The sequence below is a fragment of the Rhipicephalus sanguineus genome, chromosome 1, assembly GCF_013339695.2.
Source record: "Rhipicephalus sanguineus isolate Rsan-2018 chromosome 1, BIME_Rsan_1.4, whole genome shotgun sequence".
Classification (NCBI taxonomy): Eukaryota; Metazoa; Arthropoda; class Arachnida; order Ixodida; family Ixodidae; genus Rhipicephalus; species Rhipicephalus sanguineus.
The window spans coordinates 267,041,199-267,060,371 of record NC_051176.1 but is presented as its reverse complement, the minus strand read 5'-3'; the positions used below and the strand labels follow the sequence as shown (position 1 = coordinate 267,060,371).

Below are 19,173 nucleotides of genomic sequence, written 5' to 3'. Positions count from 1 at the left end.
AAAACGGCCCCTTCCACTCGTGTCTGCCTGTATATACGATGAAAACGGAGGAACGGTCACTGCACGGCGTTGCATTCTCTGCGAGGAGTCTGAATTAAGAGGAAGCGTTTATAAGTGGCCATGTTTCAGATCTTGCTTCGGGCGGTGAGGCGTGTTGTTAAGAATCCCTCGAACATCAGTGAGGCGATTCTACTGCAGGCCTATAGGTAAGGAAAGTCAAGTTTCGTGCAATATATGCTCCCTCACTGGCTATTCGACCGCTTTGCGCGGGCTAAAATAGCACGCAACTATACGCTCGGTATACGGAGATGAACGTATGCTTCTATTTTATTTTCTTATTTCGTTTATCGCCATAAAAAAGAAAAAAGCAGCAGTACGCACGTCGCGGAAGATGTATGATCCTGGCAGAACAAAGCAGCAGAGAATGGGAAAAACGTTGGAGCTATACTCGAGATCCCGATGGAATTCGAGCACAAGGAAACCACGGACAAGAAAAGTACCTTGCCCACTTCATCTGACGAATTTTCTGTTTTTGACATTATATATAGAAGTGGACATACACGAGGGAACAAGAGATCTACAACACGCGCTCTGTTTTATGCTTGTGTGTTTTACAACGCGTGTATGTCGTGCCTCCGACTATCTTGTATGTGTCCATGAACCGCAGGGCTCTATCTTATATATTTTTTAAGTTTAGAGAACTTCACAAATAATCTGAGGGCGTATAGCGCCAACCTAGACGTTGAGATAATATTGCTCGACGACACAAATATTACTTGCCTAAGCAAAAAAAAAAAAAAGAAAAAAGAATGAATAATTTATTAATGATAAACTAATTACCTCAGAGCACATATTGCAATTTACGAGCTGAAGCTGCAATGCTTTCCCAAGGCACATCCGCTGTATTTTGCCACACACTTTGGGGGAACGCTTATCTCGATACCCGTATGTCATCCTCAGAATTTGTTGGGAAGTGGATGTGACTTACGCGAATCGACTAGTTAGAATTTCAGCATGCGCCGTAAAATAATTCGTTTAATATTGAATTAGCTGATGATTGTCAACTGCTCAACGATGCATTTTTATTTCTCGCGTAAATAATGTTTGCTTTTTAATGTGATCTAGCTCGAGAGGTAGGACCGTCCCTACAATCCACGCGCAATATTTAAGCGTTCTGTTAACGATAAAGAAAGCATTTGGCTGTATACACGGCGTTTCAGTTAACTTGTGCCAAGCTTTGAAAAGATCCACGAGTACTTTACGAGAATGTAATCAACGTAGTATCTTCGACTGTCCTCTTGAGCAACTAGGTAGTTATTTCGTTTACATATGCGTAATTCGAAGATAATAATTAATGAGCAGTGCTTGTTATTATGTTAAATGCAAAATCTTCAATGCAAAAGTTGTAGAGGCTATTGACAAAGATATCATTCCTTTCAGCGATCACAACGGTTGTAACATTTTTTTTTTCAGGCTGCAAAGCCAGAGCACAAGATTTGGAGAAGTATAGTATACGTGACAATGGACACCTTTCACGCAGTGATATTGGTCACCTCAAAGATGCTACCGACGAAATATCAATGTTGCCCACAGACTAAAACACATTCAGAGGTGATTAGGAGGTTCATAAATGGAGAGGATAGCAATTGATTCACAATTAGCAGGGACATAAAAACAGCGTGTTTAAAGTAGCATTTAACGAAGCATTAAAAATATCAGTACATTCTTGGACAAATGAGACCTGCGGCATTTCGTTCTTAGTCGTCTTGAGTTACTCATACTATTTTCCAAAGTGTGATTAGTCAGAAAATTATACTTGCGTTCACTTTTAACTATAGAAAATATTAAACGTTTGCTGTGTGTATTTTACGTGGCTTATTTATTCCGCCTGGCTCTGGAAAAGCTTACGAAATATAAAAAAAATAGATGACATCTCTGCGTGATCGCTCATCTTGATGGCAGCACTGGCTTTCAATCTTGTTTCGAAAGAACTAAGCCCCGAAAGTCGATTTCGAAGTGAAGAAAGCGACCGGCCCGGTCGCGTCAAGCATAACGTCAGCATCACGATCAGCACTTTCGTTGTGAAGTCAAGCCGCCGGCGTGGCGTCACGTTGAGCAGCTAAGAATGAGGACGCGGGTTCGAAACCCGGCCACGAGGTCGCCCTCATCAAAGTGTAGCCGATGTGGCCGGGTATCGAAGTAATTTGGGCGCACAATAAATAATGCCGGAAGGTCAAAAATTAATCCGGCGTTTCCCACTATGTATACGGCGTGCCTCATGATAATATCAGGGATTTGGCCCGTCAAACACCAAACTTTAACTTGTTTAATGAAATCGAGTTATACCATCCAACGAGAAGGCGAGAGCCACCGTCAGAAAAGACACTCTCCCTCTTTGCCTCCTCTTTAATACAGATGGCTTGCACTGACGTCCCTGAAACAATCACGTTGGAGCACCAACATGGTGCGACATGAACTTTGTTATGTCACGTTAGTGTTATCTATTAGATCGCACGCTGGTTCCTTCGTTATTCCCGCACAGAGACCCAATAACGTTCCAGCGACTTCGTTATCACACTGAAGCAGGTTAATCGCCGCATGATTATACTTTCTTGACGTCACCTAAGCCGCCATGTTGGAGCCATGTTTTGCGCCCATGACGTCACGTGCAAGCTATGGATACCAAACTACGCGAGATTCTTTATTTATTCATTAAAGAAACGGACATGCCATAATTTCCAACGTTTACATGTAAACATATACCGTGCTCAAGTTCATAACAAACAGGCCACTGCGGTGGCTCACTGGTTATGGGGCTCGGCTGCTGACCCGAAAGACGCAGGTTCGATCCCGGCCACGATGGTCGCACTTCGATGGAGGCGAAATGATAGTGGGCCTTGTACTGTGCGAATAAGTGCACATTAAGTAACCCCAGGTCGTCGAAATTATCTGAACCTCTCTACTACGGCATCCTCACATAGCCTTAGTAGCTATGTTCAATCCCATAAAACCAAGTTTATAAAAGAAATTTAAACCCTGATTAACCGATTTTTAGAAATTAGTCCCCCCAAGCTAACTTCAGCAGTAGCAAATCATATCCGCTTATCGACAGGGCTATGAAAGGAAAGCCATGGTGAAGCCTCAACAGGAAAAGCGAAACATTCGAGCCGTGCGGGCGCTGTATGCCGCGTTAGCTTACCTTTTCCCCCCATGAGATGAAGATGCCATTGGAGACCTCACGGCGACGTCTGTTATGGGCGGGACGAACGCAAATTTCCGAGTTTATTCGCATCAGGGGATTTACTTGCCAACCTGCGCGCTCGATATCTGTAAGGCACGTGTTGTTCGGTGTGTGGGCGCACATGCTTCCACGCGGACTGGACACACATCAATGTCAATGTGGCGTAGTGCTCACGCAGGATCTTACCGCACTTGAACTTTATATACCACCAAACCGACGGCAACGGCTAATTTTCGTGTGAAGTGTCTCTACACTTGCTGTCGCAAAAGTAGTCAAATGAAATTATTATAATCGATGGATCCGGATAAGATTAGCTTAAAAAAAGGGAAAAGGTTGCACGAGATCCGGATAAGATCTGGATCCGGATAAGATTAGCTTAAAAAAAGGGAAAAGACCGCACGTGCGAAAGTCGTTTTCGAGCATGCCTGTAGTTCAACAACTGAAATAGATGTCTGTGTCACGTGGTGCGTCACGGCGAAGGTTGCACGAGATTTAAAGACATACACGTTGCTCATCCAGTATAAACGGGGCAGGTTCTGACAAATAATGTGAAGATATCCAGGGAACGTGCGCAGTAGTTGGGGCATGCCATCAAATTAAAGCCCGTCACTATGCGACACCCACAGCTCGAAATAGCTATATGCATCACATGAAACGCTATGGAAGTTACAAGAGTATGTGTCGCACTATAATGTCAAACAAGACAAACACGCATTGTTCGTTTTGTTTTGAAACTAAATTCGCACACTGGTATGACGTTTGCATGAAAACAAAAGTAGTTCGTATGCATGCGACATTGCCGGTGAAATTGAACTTTTATTGGTTGTAAGCAATAAAGCAGGGATTGTACAGACAGCGGGCACCAACTGCGACAACGAAAAAAAAAAAGAAAGACATATGCATCGTACGCACTGCGCGCGCTCAAAAGCCTCGTGCACAACATAATCACGATGCGCGATAAACATATTGGTGCGTCTGGACTCAATATTACATTGACAAGAGAACATGCCGTAACTCGCTGTAACATCCAAAATACACATACAGCTTTCGCGTTAATTTGAGAAGTCGCCGCCTACCTTTACATATGTGTAGGCCCCCCGTTAAAATATTTTACTGGCAGCCAGGTGGGAGCTATCTACATTGTGTTTACGATCAACGTATTGCCCGGTGGATACAGTAAGTGTCACAAGTTTTTCGGTGGAAGAAATGCGTACGTGTAACAGCTCAAAGCACTTCGCATTCCGTCCTTTTTTTTTTTTTCAGCATGTAGGAAAGCTACATGCGCGCAGTTCTTCAGTGGAAAAGAACGAGGTAACCGATCAAACCATCAGTTAATGCGCACCTGCAGAAATCCTTGCATCCTCGCAAAGAACGCAGGTTCTTCGCGTATATACGGAGGAAAACGCTGCCTGTTCGGGGCCGGGTGCATAGACCCTTAGGACACGGCAGTCGCGCGAAGGCCGCTGAAGCAGATGATTATCAGGCGTTTTAGCGAACTTCACTCATGTTGTAACATCTCTGAAACAGGGTGCTCAGCAAGCGTAAAAGTCAGATGACACACCGAGGAGCAAACCAGCACTAAAAAATTGAGTATTGCTGAAACGGAACAATAATCGCCATCTGGCTTGTTCGCGTTTCCCATCTTGAAAAACTCTGCTCTTGCCGTTCTCCTATCAAGAATGCTAGGTCACGCTGATTGCGCACGGTGGTGGGGATGTTGCCACAGGCGGTTCGTGACCTGGAAGTGCCGGGACCGCGGTGATAACGCAAGGAAAGCACACGAAGTAGATGGCGATTACAATTGCGTGGCAAACTTGCTCCCCAAATGCTCGATTTTTTTTTTCTTACAGTGAGGATAACACCTGTTGTAAGCATATTCAACCCCCCGCCCCCATTTTTTTTGAGGGGCACTAACAACAATACACATATTCAAACGCTAAAATACTAAAATCTTTAAATACTAAAACGAGGCTGTCCTTATCTTTCGCATTACAGTTGTTTAAAACCAACTATAGGAATAAGGTTCCGTTTCGGTAAATTTGAAACACTGTTTTTAAATAACACTCCTGTGGAACCCGTCGGTCAGCCTGGGTAGTTGGACGAGTCGCTGTCTCGATGCCCGCCTGTGGGCTCCTCGGGCACGTTGAGCAGGCAAGCAAGCAGGCGGGTTTTCACTATTGGGGTGTCAATGGGCCCCAGAGAATCGGAAAGTACCGAGCGAACAGAGCTCAAATGCGGATGCTCGCAGTAGCATGGTCTTCCGATTGATTACGACCGGTTCCAGTGTACTGCAAAACTGACTGGAGCCTCACCAACGGACCAAAAGGGCAGAATATCTGCAGGAAGGTGCGCCGGTACTTTTGACTGAGGAGGCAGTATAGTACGAAGTTTCCGGCCGCATTGAGCGACATAAGAAAGTTAAAAACATTTCCCAGAATGAAGATGAGCTTCTCCTGCTGGCTGCCTTCCTCCGGGTTCGCGATAGAAGAGTAGAGCAGCGTGATAGCTGTGGGAAGCTGGCAGACGAAGAACAGGATGACCACCGCGATCAGCATAACGGTAATCTTGGTCTCCGGGCTGTCGCGGCTGGAGTCTGTTCCCAGAATCATTCTGGAACGCTGCTTCCGCGAGATGTGCACGGAACGCACGAGAAACGCGTTGAACACAGCCAGCAGACAGAATGGTACCAGAGTGAACACCACCACTGTCAACCAGTAGTAAGTCTTCTTGTACACTTCATTTCGGCCCAACTCCGAATAGCTGAGGCTGACTATGGTCGTATTTGTGACTGGGTCATGCTCCGTGAATAGAGCGTATTCGAACGGCGTCGGTAGAGCAAGCGCAAAGCAGAAGATGACGACCCCTACGACAGCTTTCCTGGCCCGCGACTCGGTGCATAGTACCTTGCTCCTGATAGGGTGACAGACCGCGATGTAGCGCTCCACAGTGAACGTTGCCGTGAGCCACACAGACGAGTTGCTACATGTGTCTGCCAAGAGGACGAGAACGGGAAAGCAGCGCAAATATACTGACAGGCCTTTTTCAATAATAAACTCGTAGTGCTTGAGCGAGAGCGCAAAGCCACCCAGTAGGTACAGCATGTCGACGATGGCGAGCGCGGCCAAGTAGTTGTTGGTGGACGAGCGCATCCGCATTCTAGTCATGATAACTATCGTTACAGCGTTTCCGATGACACCGATGAATGTTACGATGGGCACGAGTACACGCTGTATCCAAAAGCGGCTGCTTTCCAAGAGCGCATCATACGAGGACCCCTCGGCAACCGGATCTGGTAGGAATGACGCTTCGGTTGAATCGCATCCGGTACATGCGAGGTCCGAGCTCGGATTTCCATCCGCCGGGTAGAGGTGCACCTGCCCTTGCGTGCACATCCATGCAGATGCCATGCCTGCTATGGTGCAGTTACGAAGGTACGTCATCAACCTGCAAAAAAGAAGTATAGTAGCAAGAGTGAGCATTTTCCAGCTTCTCTGTTTTGTAATCGCAGCACGAGCTATTGTGACTTAGCTTTAAGTTGTATAACTGAACATGTGCGACTCAATACGTCACACAAATATCCGTCACACAATACGTCACACAAATATCCGTAGATGGAAAAGAAGGAGCTATATATCTCGTGGTCGGGTTAGCGTAACACAGCAACAGAAAATTACTAATAAGCTGAAGCTTTCCTGTTGAATACTTCTTCGGTATGCGTTCATCCTCGTTGTGACAGCCGTCGGTACGTGTTCTCTGCGTGTCGGAGATGGCTCGGCGTGCATGATCTCGAACCGCAGCGTGCGCCGCCTGGTTCCCCGCGAGAGACTCGGTACCCGCCAGCACACAAGAGTCTGAGTAGGGAGCAAGCGGTGACCTGGAGAAGACTCCAGGCCGGAACTTACCCGCACGGAACATTGATGCACGCATTGTATCCAGGGACCTACAGGTGGGATTGCAAGTTCTGCCCACCGGACACGCGCAGCACCCTGCGCCACATGGTGCACGAACAATCCGGACGTACCACCATCGTCACCCCCAAGCGAAAACGAAGAGGAAGGAGCGAATGCAGAGCAAGGATTAGAAGACCAGTGGGAGGCTCTGCGGGTGACGCAAGTCCCTGCCAACCAGCTACGATTGGTGACCAGGGCTAGGGCGGCGGCAGCGAGCCATGGCCACCTGGACTGAGGAGGCCACCCACCTTAGGGCTGAAGTACAAAGAGCCTGGTCAAAAATAAAGTTCATTTCTCTCTCTCTTTCCTGTTGAGGAAACAGTAAGCGCACTGAAGCCTTTAGATGAAGAAATCGCTAAACAGGTCAATGAATTGGACAACGGTCAGTGGATATTACGTATCTGTTGGCCGGAAAGCGCAGCGCCTACACAGTTTCACAGGTCTGACAGCCGGAGTGTGCAGGGGCAAAATTATCAAGAAAAGTTGAGAAGACCAAGGCTTGACTAGTAAGATTTTCAGTCGCAATTTAACGCTCAGATTTTCAGCTGCAAACAAGAAAACAACGCTGCCTGCTTGCCATAATCAGAGTACATTTTTGGCAATAGTAAGCTGCATTGGAAGGAAAATCTAGCCATTAAAGTTTGTCACGACGACGGGATGAGTTTGAAATTTTAACTCGATATCATGCTGACTCGAACGAGAAATGAGCACACCGATTCTTTGTGATATGGAGATGGAGTGATCACGACGCTTATTGCGATTAGGTGTAACGGGTTCTCTCTAATGACCAAAGCTTGGTATTCTAACTGGTCAGTTTTGAAATCGCTGGCTCTGAGTCATGCCCATTTAAAGATTGCTTTATCAGTTGCTAGTTCTCGAGGCTGTCACTTCCATTTTTAAGAATAAGGCCCTGATAACGAATCATTAGTGTCCATGATTATATATTGTTCACCAATGATTATTCTGTTTTTGTTTTCATTCGTAATTGAGCTGACTAGTCAGTCATATGCAATGCTGAATTGTGGGTAGGTCGAGGATGGTTAACGATAAATTCATCCAAACCTTGTTTCTTGCCAAGAAGACAGCAATCATCGAATCCAATTTCCATACAGATTCGCAGTGCAGAGATCACTTCGCTGTTTTTTATTTTTAACGGTGTGAAAAGCCACGGTTCAAGCTCATGCTTATAAGCTTCGTAAAAGTATAAGCTTTTTAAAAACGGAAAGGTCGCATATTTAAAAAAAAAATGCGGAAAACGTGACTGTCTCGGTTTTTTTTTTTCGTGGGTTTATTCTGGCAGCTAACATTTGCTTTCTTCTTTAGAGCGAGTGCCTAAGCAAAGAGGCGCTTGTTTTCAGGTGTCAAGTGCTCATTAAAAACCACTGGTCCATCTTAGCCTTGTCGGTCAAGTCTGCTTTCTTCACACCCAAGCAGCAGCGGGTAATTATGTTTTTCTCATTTAATCCGTTTTTTTTTTTTTGAACCCGGAGGAATACATCAATGTCAGCACAAACGATAGCGTAACCAACACTTTCTCCGATGCGCTGAACTGCGGTACAGTACTCCCCTTACCCGTTGTTGTAGGCACTCCCTCGATTTCAACGTTATTTAAGCGGGAATGTTATTCAGCTTAGCAGCACGTTGGTTCACCGTTTCATATTTCTTATGAAATTACCTATTCTCTTTCGAAACGGATTCATGCTTTTGCTTAGCAGTTCCACATAGATAATTGAAAACGGAGCTATGGCGCATCTCCCGAACTTCATTGAGCAGTACATCTATACCTTTGGCAAGTTCCGCGTTAGTTGGCTTCGTGAAAACCACGATGAGCAACAAGGCAGCAAGAGGTGAGGATGCAGTAAAAAAATAAAATAAAAAATAAAATAAATCTTACGTGCGCAGGCAGTGGACGTCTTTCCCGCTCGAGTAGTGCCAGTTTGCCAAACTGAGAGGCATCACGGGGTGCATCGTCTTATGTAGTTGACGCTGGGAAATAGACAGCCGAAAAGGTGATATGACGTCAAATATAATACAACATGCAGTAGATTGCGCGTACTATTTACTGTAGCTGCCACTTAAGCCGGCATTCGGCGTGTGCAAAATTGTCGCATCAGGAAAACCTGCGCAGACAGCACATGTGCATGAAGAGCTGTGCCAGTCCGCCACAACCATTGCTGCAAAAAAAAAAAAAAATGCAGTTGTAGTGGCTGTCATCACAGTCAACGCAGTAAGGAAAATCAGTAGAGATAATTTTCGTTAATTATAGTGTCTGAATGTGGGAGATAAAAGTGAATAGGAGAACATTGGAAGCGGCCTTCGTCTTGCAATAGACATAGAATGGACTGAGGATGGTGATTCTTTAAAATAGTAGCAGGTAGGTGATTAGCAGCAGTGATAGCCACCGCTAATTAGTAGTAAATGATAACCAATTCCGCAAACTGTTAGTAACATAGCTGCAAGAGGTTTCAAATGAAAGGTATACAAAAATATGACAATTATTGTATTACCAGTGCAATAAAATATGGAAAAGGCAGACTATAAGTACAAATGAGGTAATTGTGAGAGAAAGTGCAGCACGCTTTTTGGAGATTCCGCCATCTTGAAGCGCGACCGAACCCCCTGAGTGCGTTCATCAACAGCAACAAAGCACTGAGGTCACTGTTGGGCATATGTTGGTAAAATATGGTAGAAACTAAAAGCGCACAAGACGAGGTCAGAGAAGAGGCTTGAGACACACGAGTGCTGACTTACAACAATATTTTATTCGGAAACGATATGGGGAAAAAAACCCGTGACACATCACGTGTGCACCGCCCGTAGATAGCTCCTATCTTTACAGAATTTGCGGCTTCATAGAAACTAAAAGCGCACAAGAGGATAATTGCGTCTTGTAAGTACACTTAGTTTCTATCCAGCCACAAATCCTCAGTCACAGTCGAGCAGCGGCCTCTCGTCGTATGCGTTGCGGCTATCATTCAATGATTCCCGGTTTTCGCTCTGTTGTGAAAGTAGATATCGTGGTCTGGCATTATTTATATGTATTTTGTTTTTATACACAACACTGCGTACGTTATCGCGCGAATTTTGAATAATGAAGATCAGTACGCCACGTGATGTGAAAACAGTGAACTGAAAACGATGTCCGAAATCGCCGGTGTAGACAAAATGGTGGTACAGGATTGGTAGTGTGCCCAACGTCAACTGAGCGTGTTGACTTGATGGACGTAGCCAAGCGGGAGGCGGGGCCTTTGCGAGAAATACACCCCGGACGCACACCTGCAACGCCATCTTGGAGTCAGCACCACTCAAGCGCGTCAGCACCACGCTGCCAAGGTAAGTTTAAAGCGTTCAAAGCAGGTGTAACAAGCCAGTTCAAGCGTTGTCGCTTTCGGAACAGTCATGACTCGTTCGACAGCGTGCCCCGCGTCGAGAGGCATCGGAGCCGCCGCTCTGCGCCGTCTTCTCTGCGGTGCATGGCCCCGAGAACGGTCGCGCTTGCTTCGCGAACAAACATCGTCCAAAGAAGCCCTGAAGGGGAGGTGGAGGGGGGAAAAGTAGGGGGAGGGAGTCGTTCCCGTTCGAGCGAGACGGCAGAATCTATACGTGTCGTCGACGCTGGCTTCTTTTTTCGTCCCGCTCCCTTCTTTCTAACGCCCCCGTGCCCGAGGCGGCCCGACAAGCAGCAGCAGGCTTCGTCGGACTTCTATTGTCTTGGGCCGTGTCTAGCTGCCAGTGAAAAGCGTCGCTGCGTGCGTAATTGGTGGGCCTGTGTAATTGCCAGCGGCCGTTAACGACGGGGCATCGACTGGCAGCGGCGCGGCACTTCCGGGAGGACACGACGGCCGCCGTCGAAAGGCGCTCGGACCAGCGCGCTGCTCCTCACCGAGGAAGGCGGGCCGTCGTCGCCGTGCAAAATCAATGCTTCCAATGCCCGCTTTCTTCGCCGCGGGCCTCCGAGAAAGAATTACAGCCGAGAGAGCTGTTAGTGGCCGCTCTGGGCGCTCGAGCACACGCCGATAAGTATGTGGCGGCCGCCTTCACGGCATCGTATACGCGCCTTTACAAGAAAGACGCCTGCTTTTCAAAGTGCATCCGTATTACCTCCGGTACGGCGCTCCCGACGTGGCCCCGGCGAACTTTTACGCTAATGAAACGACCCTGTCACAACTAACCCACAAGGACGGAACGAACGAAACATTTCAGCGCAGAAACGCGGTACGCCTTGTTGCTGCGGTGATCCTTCGACATGGCACACACGTGTGACGCCGCAAAGGAAGTGCCAGGCCGCCACGCCACCATAACGCCAAGGGTGCAATTACTGGAAGACACGAGAAGCAAATGACCCGCCGAGCTGTCGTCGTCCTTGTGTACAGTGCAGGGTAAAAAAAAACAAAAAAAAAACAAAGATGAATTTAGTATTGCCCTGCAGAACAAATACGATGCTTTTGAACATGAAGAAAACGACGAAATAGAGGAAACGAAAGAAAAAGTAACTAGACTGTTTTCGGAAGCAGCAATTGAAGTCGGAGGTAAAGCCCCAATTGAGAAGGAAACAAGCGCTCTCAAATCACGAAAGACATAATAATAGACAACTGATGAAAGTGGCTACCTAAAGAATAAAATACAATTTACTGAACTGTCAAAGCTCGTTACCAGGAAGGAAGTCGGGGACATACGGAATTCTAACGTCAAAAAGATAGAGGCAGCGGTAAACAAATGAAAGAAAAGTGGCAGCATCAAAGCATGCAGCTAAAAGGAAACTGCCAAAGGGACCAAAATGGGCGCAGTAAAGGAAAAGCAGGGTAATGATTTTAGCAATTTCAATGGCATATTGAAAGTGACAGAACTGTACAGTTCGCAATTAAGTTATCCAACCTTGAGTGTAATGAAACTAGAACAGGACTCTGGAGTCTCACGTGAAAGGCCATACAAGACAAAGTTTAGAAAAGCCATACAACTCCCACGGAAAAGCGGCCAGAGAGGTAGTACTGCAGTAGATTTGATCCATGATGATGATGATGACTGTGAAGAAGGAAAAAGTACAACCGTACAACCTCATTGTGCTGGGAAGTTAACTGTAAAATGAACGTTTTCTTTTTGACATGATATAAGGAGATGTTGGCGCACAAATAAGGCGCCGGCTACTCCTTAGCTCTTGGAAGGGTCGAACATACATACAGGGTTCAAAATTCCAGAACCTAACAAATACTTACCACTTACAGTATACAATTTGAAGCGCAACCATGACACTCTTAATTTGACGGCTCGAAAATACGAAGTGTAATGTCCCCTTACATGAAGTTCTGAAGTCAAGAATGTGGCACATACATCATGTACATAAATTATCACGTAAATACATGACATGCTGCGAGTAATTTGCAAATTATACACTGTGAAATAACCATATATAATTGCCAAAAATGCAAACACTAGTCAAACGCTATAGATCTGTGAGGTGCCTTTGGTAACTTGCATCTATCGCGCGTATTACGCGCCTCCGTATTAGTCGCTTTCATGCGCACTTCCGCTTTTCGGCATTGTAATGTCCAGCGACGGACGTCCGAATCACACCCCCTGCCCTCACCGCCATTTCCTCGTGCATGCCGGTAGCGTCGCTGAAAGTGACCCACAGACGTCACTTCTATTAATAGCAACAGGCGAGCACATGGCCGGAAGTGCCGTCCGCGTCGCCCATCCGCTGATTACCAGGTTACGGACGGGCGCGCACTGCAAACACCACAGGCGCCCGTCTTCAGGTCGCGTCCGCAATGCGTAAGACATGATTCACAGTTTCCGCGTGAGCTGGCTTGGTCCCAATGCGCGGGCAGACAACGCGGTGACGCAGCTCGAAGCGCGTCGCTGTGTGCCTGTCCGCGCCCCGGGATGTTTGACGTCACAATCACAATTTGGACGTCAAAATGTTGTGCGCCTGGATTATGCAGCACGAGCTGGTCTGTGCCGCTTATCAGCAGAAGGTACGACCTCGCATACTTCCCATTCATATAGCGTTTATAGCTTATGTGTGTATACATATGGCGTTATTGTTGCTGCTTTCCTTACAGGTAATTCCTATTTTCATTATTATTACTCCTTATATTTTTATGTGCGTATTTATGTTACCGTCCGCTTCTGTGGCTCATCTCCTGTAAGCAATAGCCATCATTTGGAAACGAAAGCAAGACTACTTGGCGACGGTTACGTTTAGAACATCGGCAGGGATCGCAGCACATTGCCATTGCTGCCACAACCCGCGTACAGCAGACAACGCTCTTTGGCTGCGTCCGCGCGGGTATAGAGAGGGCGCCTGATCTGTAAGTGGATTTGCGGTGTCCGAGAGATGTATCGCATACGTGTCTCCATCGTAACAGCGCGTTCCCTTCTGTCCGTCTTTTATCATCACATCTCTCTCTCTCTCTGCCGCTATTGTCTCCATTTACTCAGAAGAGTACAGCTATAAATGTCAGCAACAGCTCTCGTATATTTCTCGCTTTCCTGTTCCCCTGTGCTGACCTTTGTCACTACGTTTACAAACAGAGCTCGGCCCGTGTTAGGTTTTGCATTCTTTTCGCACTTCGTCACTGCTTAGCGCGGAGCCGCGTCACCCATATTGCCCACGCAACCGGACGGGGGACGCTAAGAAACGTTTACAATCGGATGGAACACGGCCCTTGTGCCGTACAAGATTCCTTGCAGCCACTTCTGTTCGTTTTTGACCATTCGTTGTGCTATCGTACAGCTGGTCCCAGAAACAACGAGGGTACCACATAGGCCGATAACCACGGGCAAAAGGAATAGAACACGGATAGAAATTACAGGCATTGATCAGTTGTAATGCATATGGCAGATTGTTAAGCTTGATCAGTATTACTTCTGTATAGTTATTTTTTGTTACAGTTCACGGTATAAAAGGTGCGATTTTGACCATGGGCTGTTGAGAAAGGTGTAGGTGTCCTTCATTTCTAACAATGTGCGAGAGTTGCATAAGTGAAAGTGTCGCTGCACTAAAGGGGGCGTCAAGAAAGTTTATTTCTGCGTCTCCATATCGTTAAAGAAATTATTGCTATTGCAGTCCTGTATAGTTTCGAAGTCTCTGTGTAGCGGGTATGTGTACGTTGAAGCAAGACTCACACTACCTTGAATAAAGGGAACCTTGGTCAGCATAGGGCGAACAAACATTAATGAACATCAACGGCAACCATAAAAGTGGCGCGAAGAACCAAGGCAAAACTACACGCGGCCAACTTCGTGCGTCGAGTGTAAAATACTGAAAAAATCAGCGAGTTTGCCATTCGAGTCTCAAGACTTCGCTGCTGGCGTCCCGTGCCGCGCATAACGCCGACCAGCGGACGGAGATTTCGACCCTTTGTTTGGCGTCCGCGTGACGACAGTTCTTGCGGGGGCGCTGCTTCGCGGCTGGCGACACCGCCGGCGACCGGTGTGAGCTGATCTGATTTTAAAGCGAGGCTGGAAGTGAGCGGTGCTGCGCCCCCCCCCCCTTTTCGCGCGCTCTCAACCCTGATCACGAGAAGCGGCCTAATCGGTGCCCGAGTCACGCTAAACAGTGACGAATATCGATGGTGCCACGAGTGAGGAAGAAACGGCTGAGCTGGGCACAAAGGAACGTCGGTGCCGGCACGCGGCTTCGGAAAACTCCGATCAATCAATCAATAATTTTGTCAAGGGAGAGTAATGGCTGGAGCGGAGAAAAATAATCTGCACGGGACAGGGCTTCTGCGCCACATACAGAAAAGCAATGTATATATACACGCACACACACACATTTGTGGGTGTGTATGTGAGAGAGGGAGACTGAGAACGTTTCTCGCGTCAGCACGTAGCGACAGCGGCCTTGAAGAATAAGATCACCGACAAAACAAGATAAATAAAATATGCGCCTGCCGAGACAGAGGCGAAGTAGAATGGCGTGTTGCGTGCGTTGACGTGAGCGAAAGCTGGCTTGTGCGGTAGCGATTGTTGTTTCGGAGAGGAAAGAAATAATGGCAGGCGCAGTTTCATCTTTTATTACTTCAAAACGCTTGAACAGTATGTAGACGTCAGACAAGCGGGCGTTTGTTGTTCCGAGGAAACCGCGAGCCAAACTGCGCAGCGGACCTTTATTTCCGATAGGAGGACGTCATTTTTTTTTTTTTTTTCTCGTAAAATGTAGGACTAATACACCTGGCCCAAGTTTCGAGAGCAAAACGAAGGTTTGCGCTCGATTGCATTCATTATATCTCGTGGCACGACGTGCGTGCAGTTATACAAGCAATGTGAATTTTTTTTTTTTTTTTGCAGTAAGCTATAGCACGAACACAAAAACCAGAAATGTTGATGTTGCAAGCAATGAACCAGGACTTATGGGAAGATTTGGCTCCTTTAGTTATTAAACAGCGCTAAATCGCCTAATTTTCATTTTAAGTAATCCTCATATAAGTGACCTCGTCGTCGTTTTGCCCTAGAGTAGGAGCTTTGAGATATAGTGGACGGCGTAAAAGAATTTGTCACGCGGACGGAAATTTATTGTGTTCATGGACCACAAACCACTGGTATACTCAAAAGTCCAAGATCAAGAAGGGAGCCGACGGATGGATACACGTTATAGATTTCAAAACAGGAGAAAGTGCCTCAGATCAGGCTGGCCGACGTTTCGATAGGGGACCTATCTTTGTCAAAGGCGCCTTGTCATCCCTGGCGTGTTAGTTTTATGGGGTTAGTGATGACGTCATGTCAGCGGCGGCGCGTCTGTTGCTGTTGGTAATTGATGCCTGGAAAGAGAGAAACTCTAAAGCAGAGGAGTAAAGCTCTTGCCACATTTCAAGAGAGTTTGCAAACACGTTCGGGTCTGCCATGTCAGAGTTAAAGGTAGCTGCAAAGAAAGAAAAAAAAAGGAAAAAAAGGGGGGGGGGGTACAACCAAGCGAGAGGGCGAGTGCAGCCATCACAAAGAGCTGCAGAAGGTGGTGAGGAAGGGAACTACAGGCGGGGAGAAAAACCGGGCGGCTTACGTTTAAATGTCCGCCAAGGAGCTGCAGAAGGTGGTGGGGAAGGCAGCTACAGACGACAAAAAAAAAAAAAAAGGAAGGTACTCGGGCGGCGTACGTTTAAAATGCCGCCTGCCTACTTTAAGTGATATTGAAAGGGTTGCCTGAAAAGCAAGCTCCTGCTTAATGGGTGAAGTAATTGGCTGGCATATGCATCCAGTGTCGTCGGTGGCTTCCAAAAATTGGGCGCCCGTCAACTAAGAGGGTGAAGTAATTGGCTGGCATATGCATGCAGTGTCGTCGGTGGCTTCCAAGAATTGGGCGCCCGTCAACTAAGAGGGAAAAAAAAAAAGTTGAAAGGAACGAGGGGCGGCCGGGGGGGAACAATCGGAATAAGACTCGTAGAACTTCCTGAGAAAGCGAGGGCTGTGACAATGCTGGCCAGAAGCGGCCTTTGGAGCGCGGAAAGGGGGAAGGAAACCGTGGTTCGGATTCACTAGAAAATGAAAACATCTTAAGAGAATAATATCTACACGTATGTGCACATTTATACATGCAAGGTTAAGAGATATTAAAAAAGAATATTGATAGTGTATTATGGGAGCTGGTCGGGATTTTATTTTGCGAAAAGGTTAAGGTTTTTGAAAGCTGAGCGTACTTCATGTCTCTTAATATTATAGGAATCATGCTATGGCTTTTAACGATTCCAAATTACCACGAGCTAGATTTATTCCTGATGGGTGTAGGGATTGAAATTTGTGTATCAAATACGATTCCATGTATTTCCTCTCACGTGGTGACCGGAAGTTTGTTTGTAGAATGTAAAGTTTGGCTTGATCGAAATTGTGGTCTTGTTGATTGAAGTGGCTGGCTACTGCTTTTGGTAAGTTGTGCTTTGTGTCTGCGCGGTGGCCGTTCAGTCTTACATGAATTGGTTGCAGTGGCGGATCCAGAGGGGGGGCGGTAGGGGCGATCGCCCCCCCCCTAAAGCACGTGTCAGCCCTCCCCCCCGCCTGCCTGCAGTGCCTGTCTCTCCTCATCCCTACCCTACCATCCCCCCCCCCCCCCCCCGGTCAGATGAAGGAACCGCCCCCCCCAAAGTTGGCACCTGGATCCGCCCCTGATTGGTTGTCCAGTTTCGCCTATGTACTGTTTTTTACAGGTGGCACACTCAATGCAGTAGATCAGGTTGTTTGAGGTGCACGTGAAGTTCGATGTTACCTTGTGAAGGTAATCGGATGCTGTGCTTTTTACGTTGGTGGCTGGCTGTATATGTTTGCACGTAGAACATCTTGGACGCCCACAGGGTCCAGACGTTGGTGTAGTTTTTGTTGCGAGTTTTGCATGTACGAGCATATCTTTAAAATTGGCGTTGCGTCTGTAGGCAACCTTAGGCGGTTCGGGGAAGATTTTTTTAAGTTTCTGGTTGGTTGTTAGAATCGGATAGTATTTTGCGAGGATGTTGTTTATGTTCGGAAGTGCGTTGGAAAATTTTGTAGTGAGAAGAGGCGTTGTTGTTGTTGTGGTTTTAGGGCGTGGTTTGAGTGTCTCAGTGCGATCTAGTTTTAGTGCGTCCGTGTAAGCCTTATGAAGGAACGCGTTTGGATGGCTTCTGTTTGCTAGTGTTTCTTTTAGGGTAGTAAGTCTGTTTACGTAATCCTGATCCTCTACGCATATGCGACGTAACCTTGTTGCTCGGCTCCTGAAAATGCCCTGTTTACAATGTTTTGGGTGATGGCTAGTATAATCTAGGTATTGTTGCTTGTCAAATGGTTTCTTATACAGCGTAGTCTTTAATATACCATTCTCAAGATATATGGTTGTGTCAAGAAAGTTGATGCTCTCAGCTGAGGTCTCGGACGTGAACTTTATCGTTGGATGAAAGGAGTGACACAAAGCAAAACAGTGAATAAGTTAAGATTGATAAGCTGTACTCTGAAAACTCTACTGTCACTAATTTCACTGTCATAGCCTTATTAATAGATGAGAAAATCAAGGTCAAAGTGTCATTTTCTAATGTCGCGTCGAAATTTCCGCAACGAAATATCCTGAAACTTGGTATGTTAAGTCTCTGGCCCCCTCAGAGGAAAACGCACTTCATTTTTGCCAGTCAGGACATACGTAAGCTCTAGCGAACGCCGTCAAAATCTGTGACGCCACGGCGATTGGTGTAGGAATTTCAAGGTGACGTCGCCATCCACATTTTCTTTTAGCGAATTTTCTCGCTTACCAAGCGTCTTCTCGCGGCTGGTGTGGTGGTTTGGGTATTGTGAAAGAATAATTAACTAATACGAGAAAATACGTTTTTCTCTTCAGTGTCCCTTTTACTCATAGACGAGCACGGCAGCTGCACGAATGCAGAGACAGTCTATAATCTTGCCCGGATACGACTTTGAGGTCAAGTATGTCTCGAGCGACAAGATATAAGAGCGCTTCAAGAAAGGCGGAAAGTAGAACTTATTGATAGGGCTTTTTCGCTTCACAAATGTGCAGGTTCTTGAACGTCGGTATTCTTGAGCTGTGGGTCGAGAAGAGGACATAGGTCGATCAACGAATTAATCACGAAAAGTAAACGAAAGAAATTAGCGCGGTAATGCGTGAATAAGAACTGAGCACGCAGGACAGGCGCTAATGTATCCACTTACTTCTTATGTTCTCTTTTATGCGCTAACATTTTTACTTCTTCGTTATATACCAACTCACCCAAGTAAACGTTTTGCTCTCGAGAAGTGTCATGGCCGTTTCATCAAGTGCTTTATTTTAAGTCATGCTTGAAATTTATTTCTGTAAAGCACCCTTCATCGCAGTGTTGTACTTTTAGGTGGCACAATCGTCTCATGGCTTCCACTGTGAATAATAATAAGAATTGCATGCTTGCTCTTAGTAGTTTCCGAAGTGACTGAGTCACAATTCGCATGTGCGCATTATAGTGCTATCGAGCCGCTCGTTCTTACACTAAAAAAAAAAAAAAACGCAAAGCACGTGGATAACGTGAAGGTGCC

General features: G+C 46.5%; 1 protein-coding gene across 1 annotated transcript; it reads right to left on the bottom strand.

Moving 5' to 3' along the window:
* Positions 1-5,129: 5,129 nt before the first annotated feature.
* Positions 5,130-6,680, bottom strand: LOC119378912 (FMRFamide receptor-like). The gene has a single exon (XM_037647983.2). It carries the CDS (start codon positions 6,646-6,648, stop codon positions 5,470-5,472), a length of 1,179 nt encoding a protein of 392 aa, XP_037503911.2. The 5' UTR covers positions 6,649-6,680; the 3' UTR covers positions 5,130-5,469.
* Positions 6,681-19,173: the final 12,493 nt, after the last annotated feature.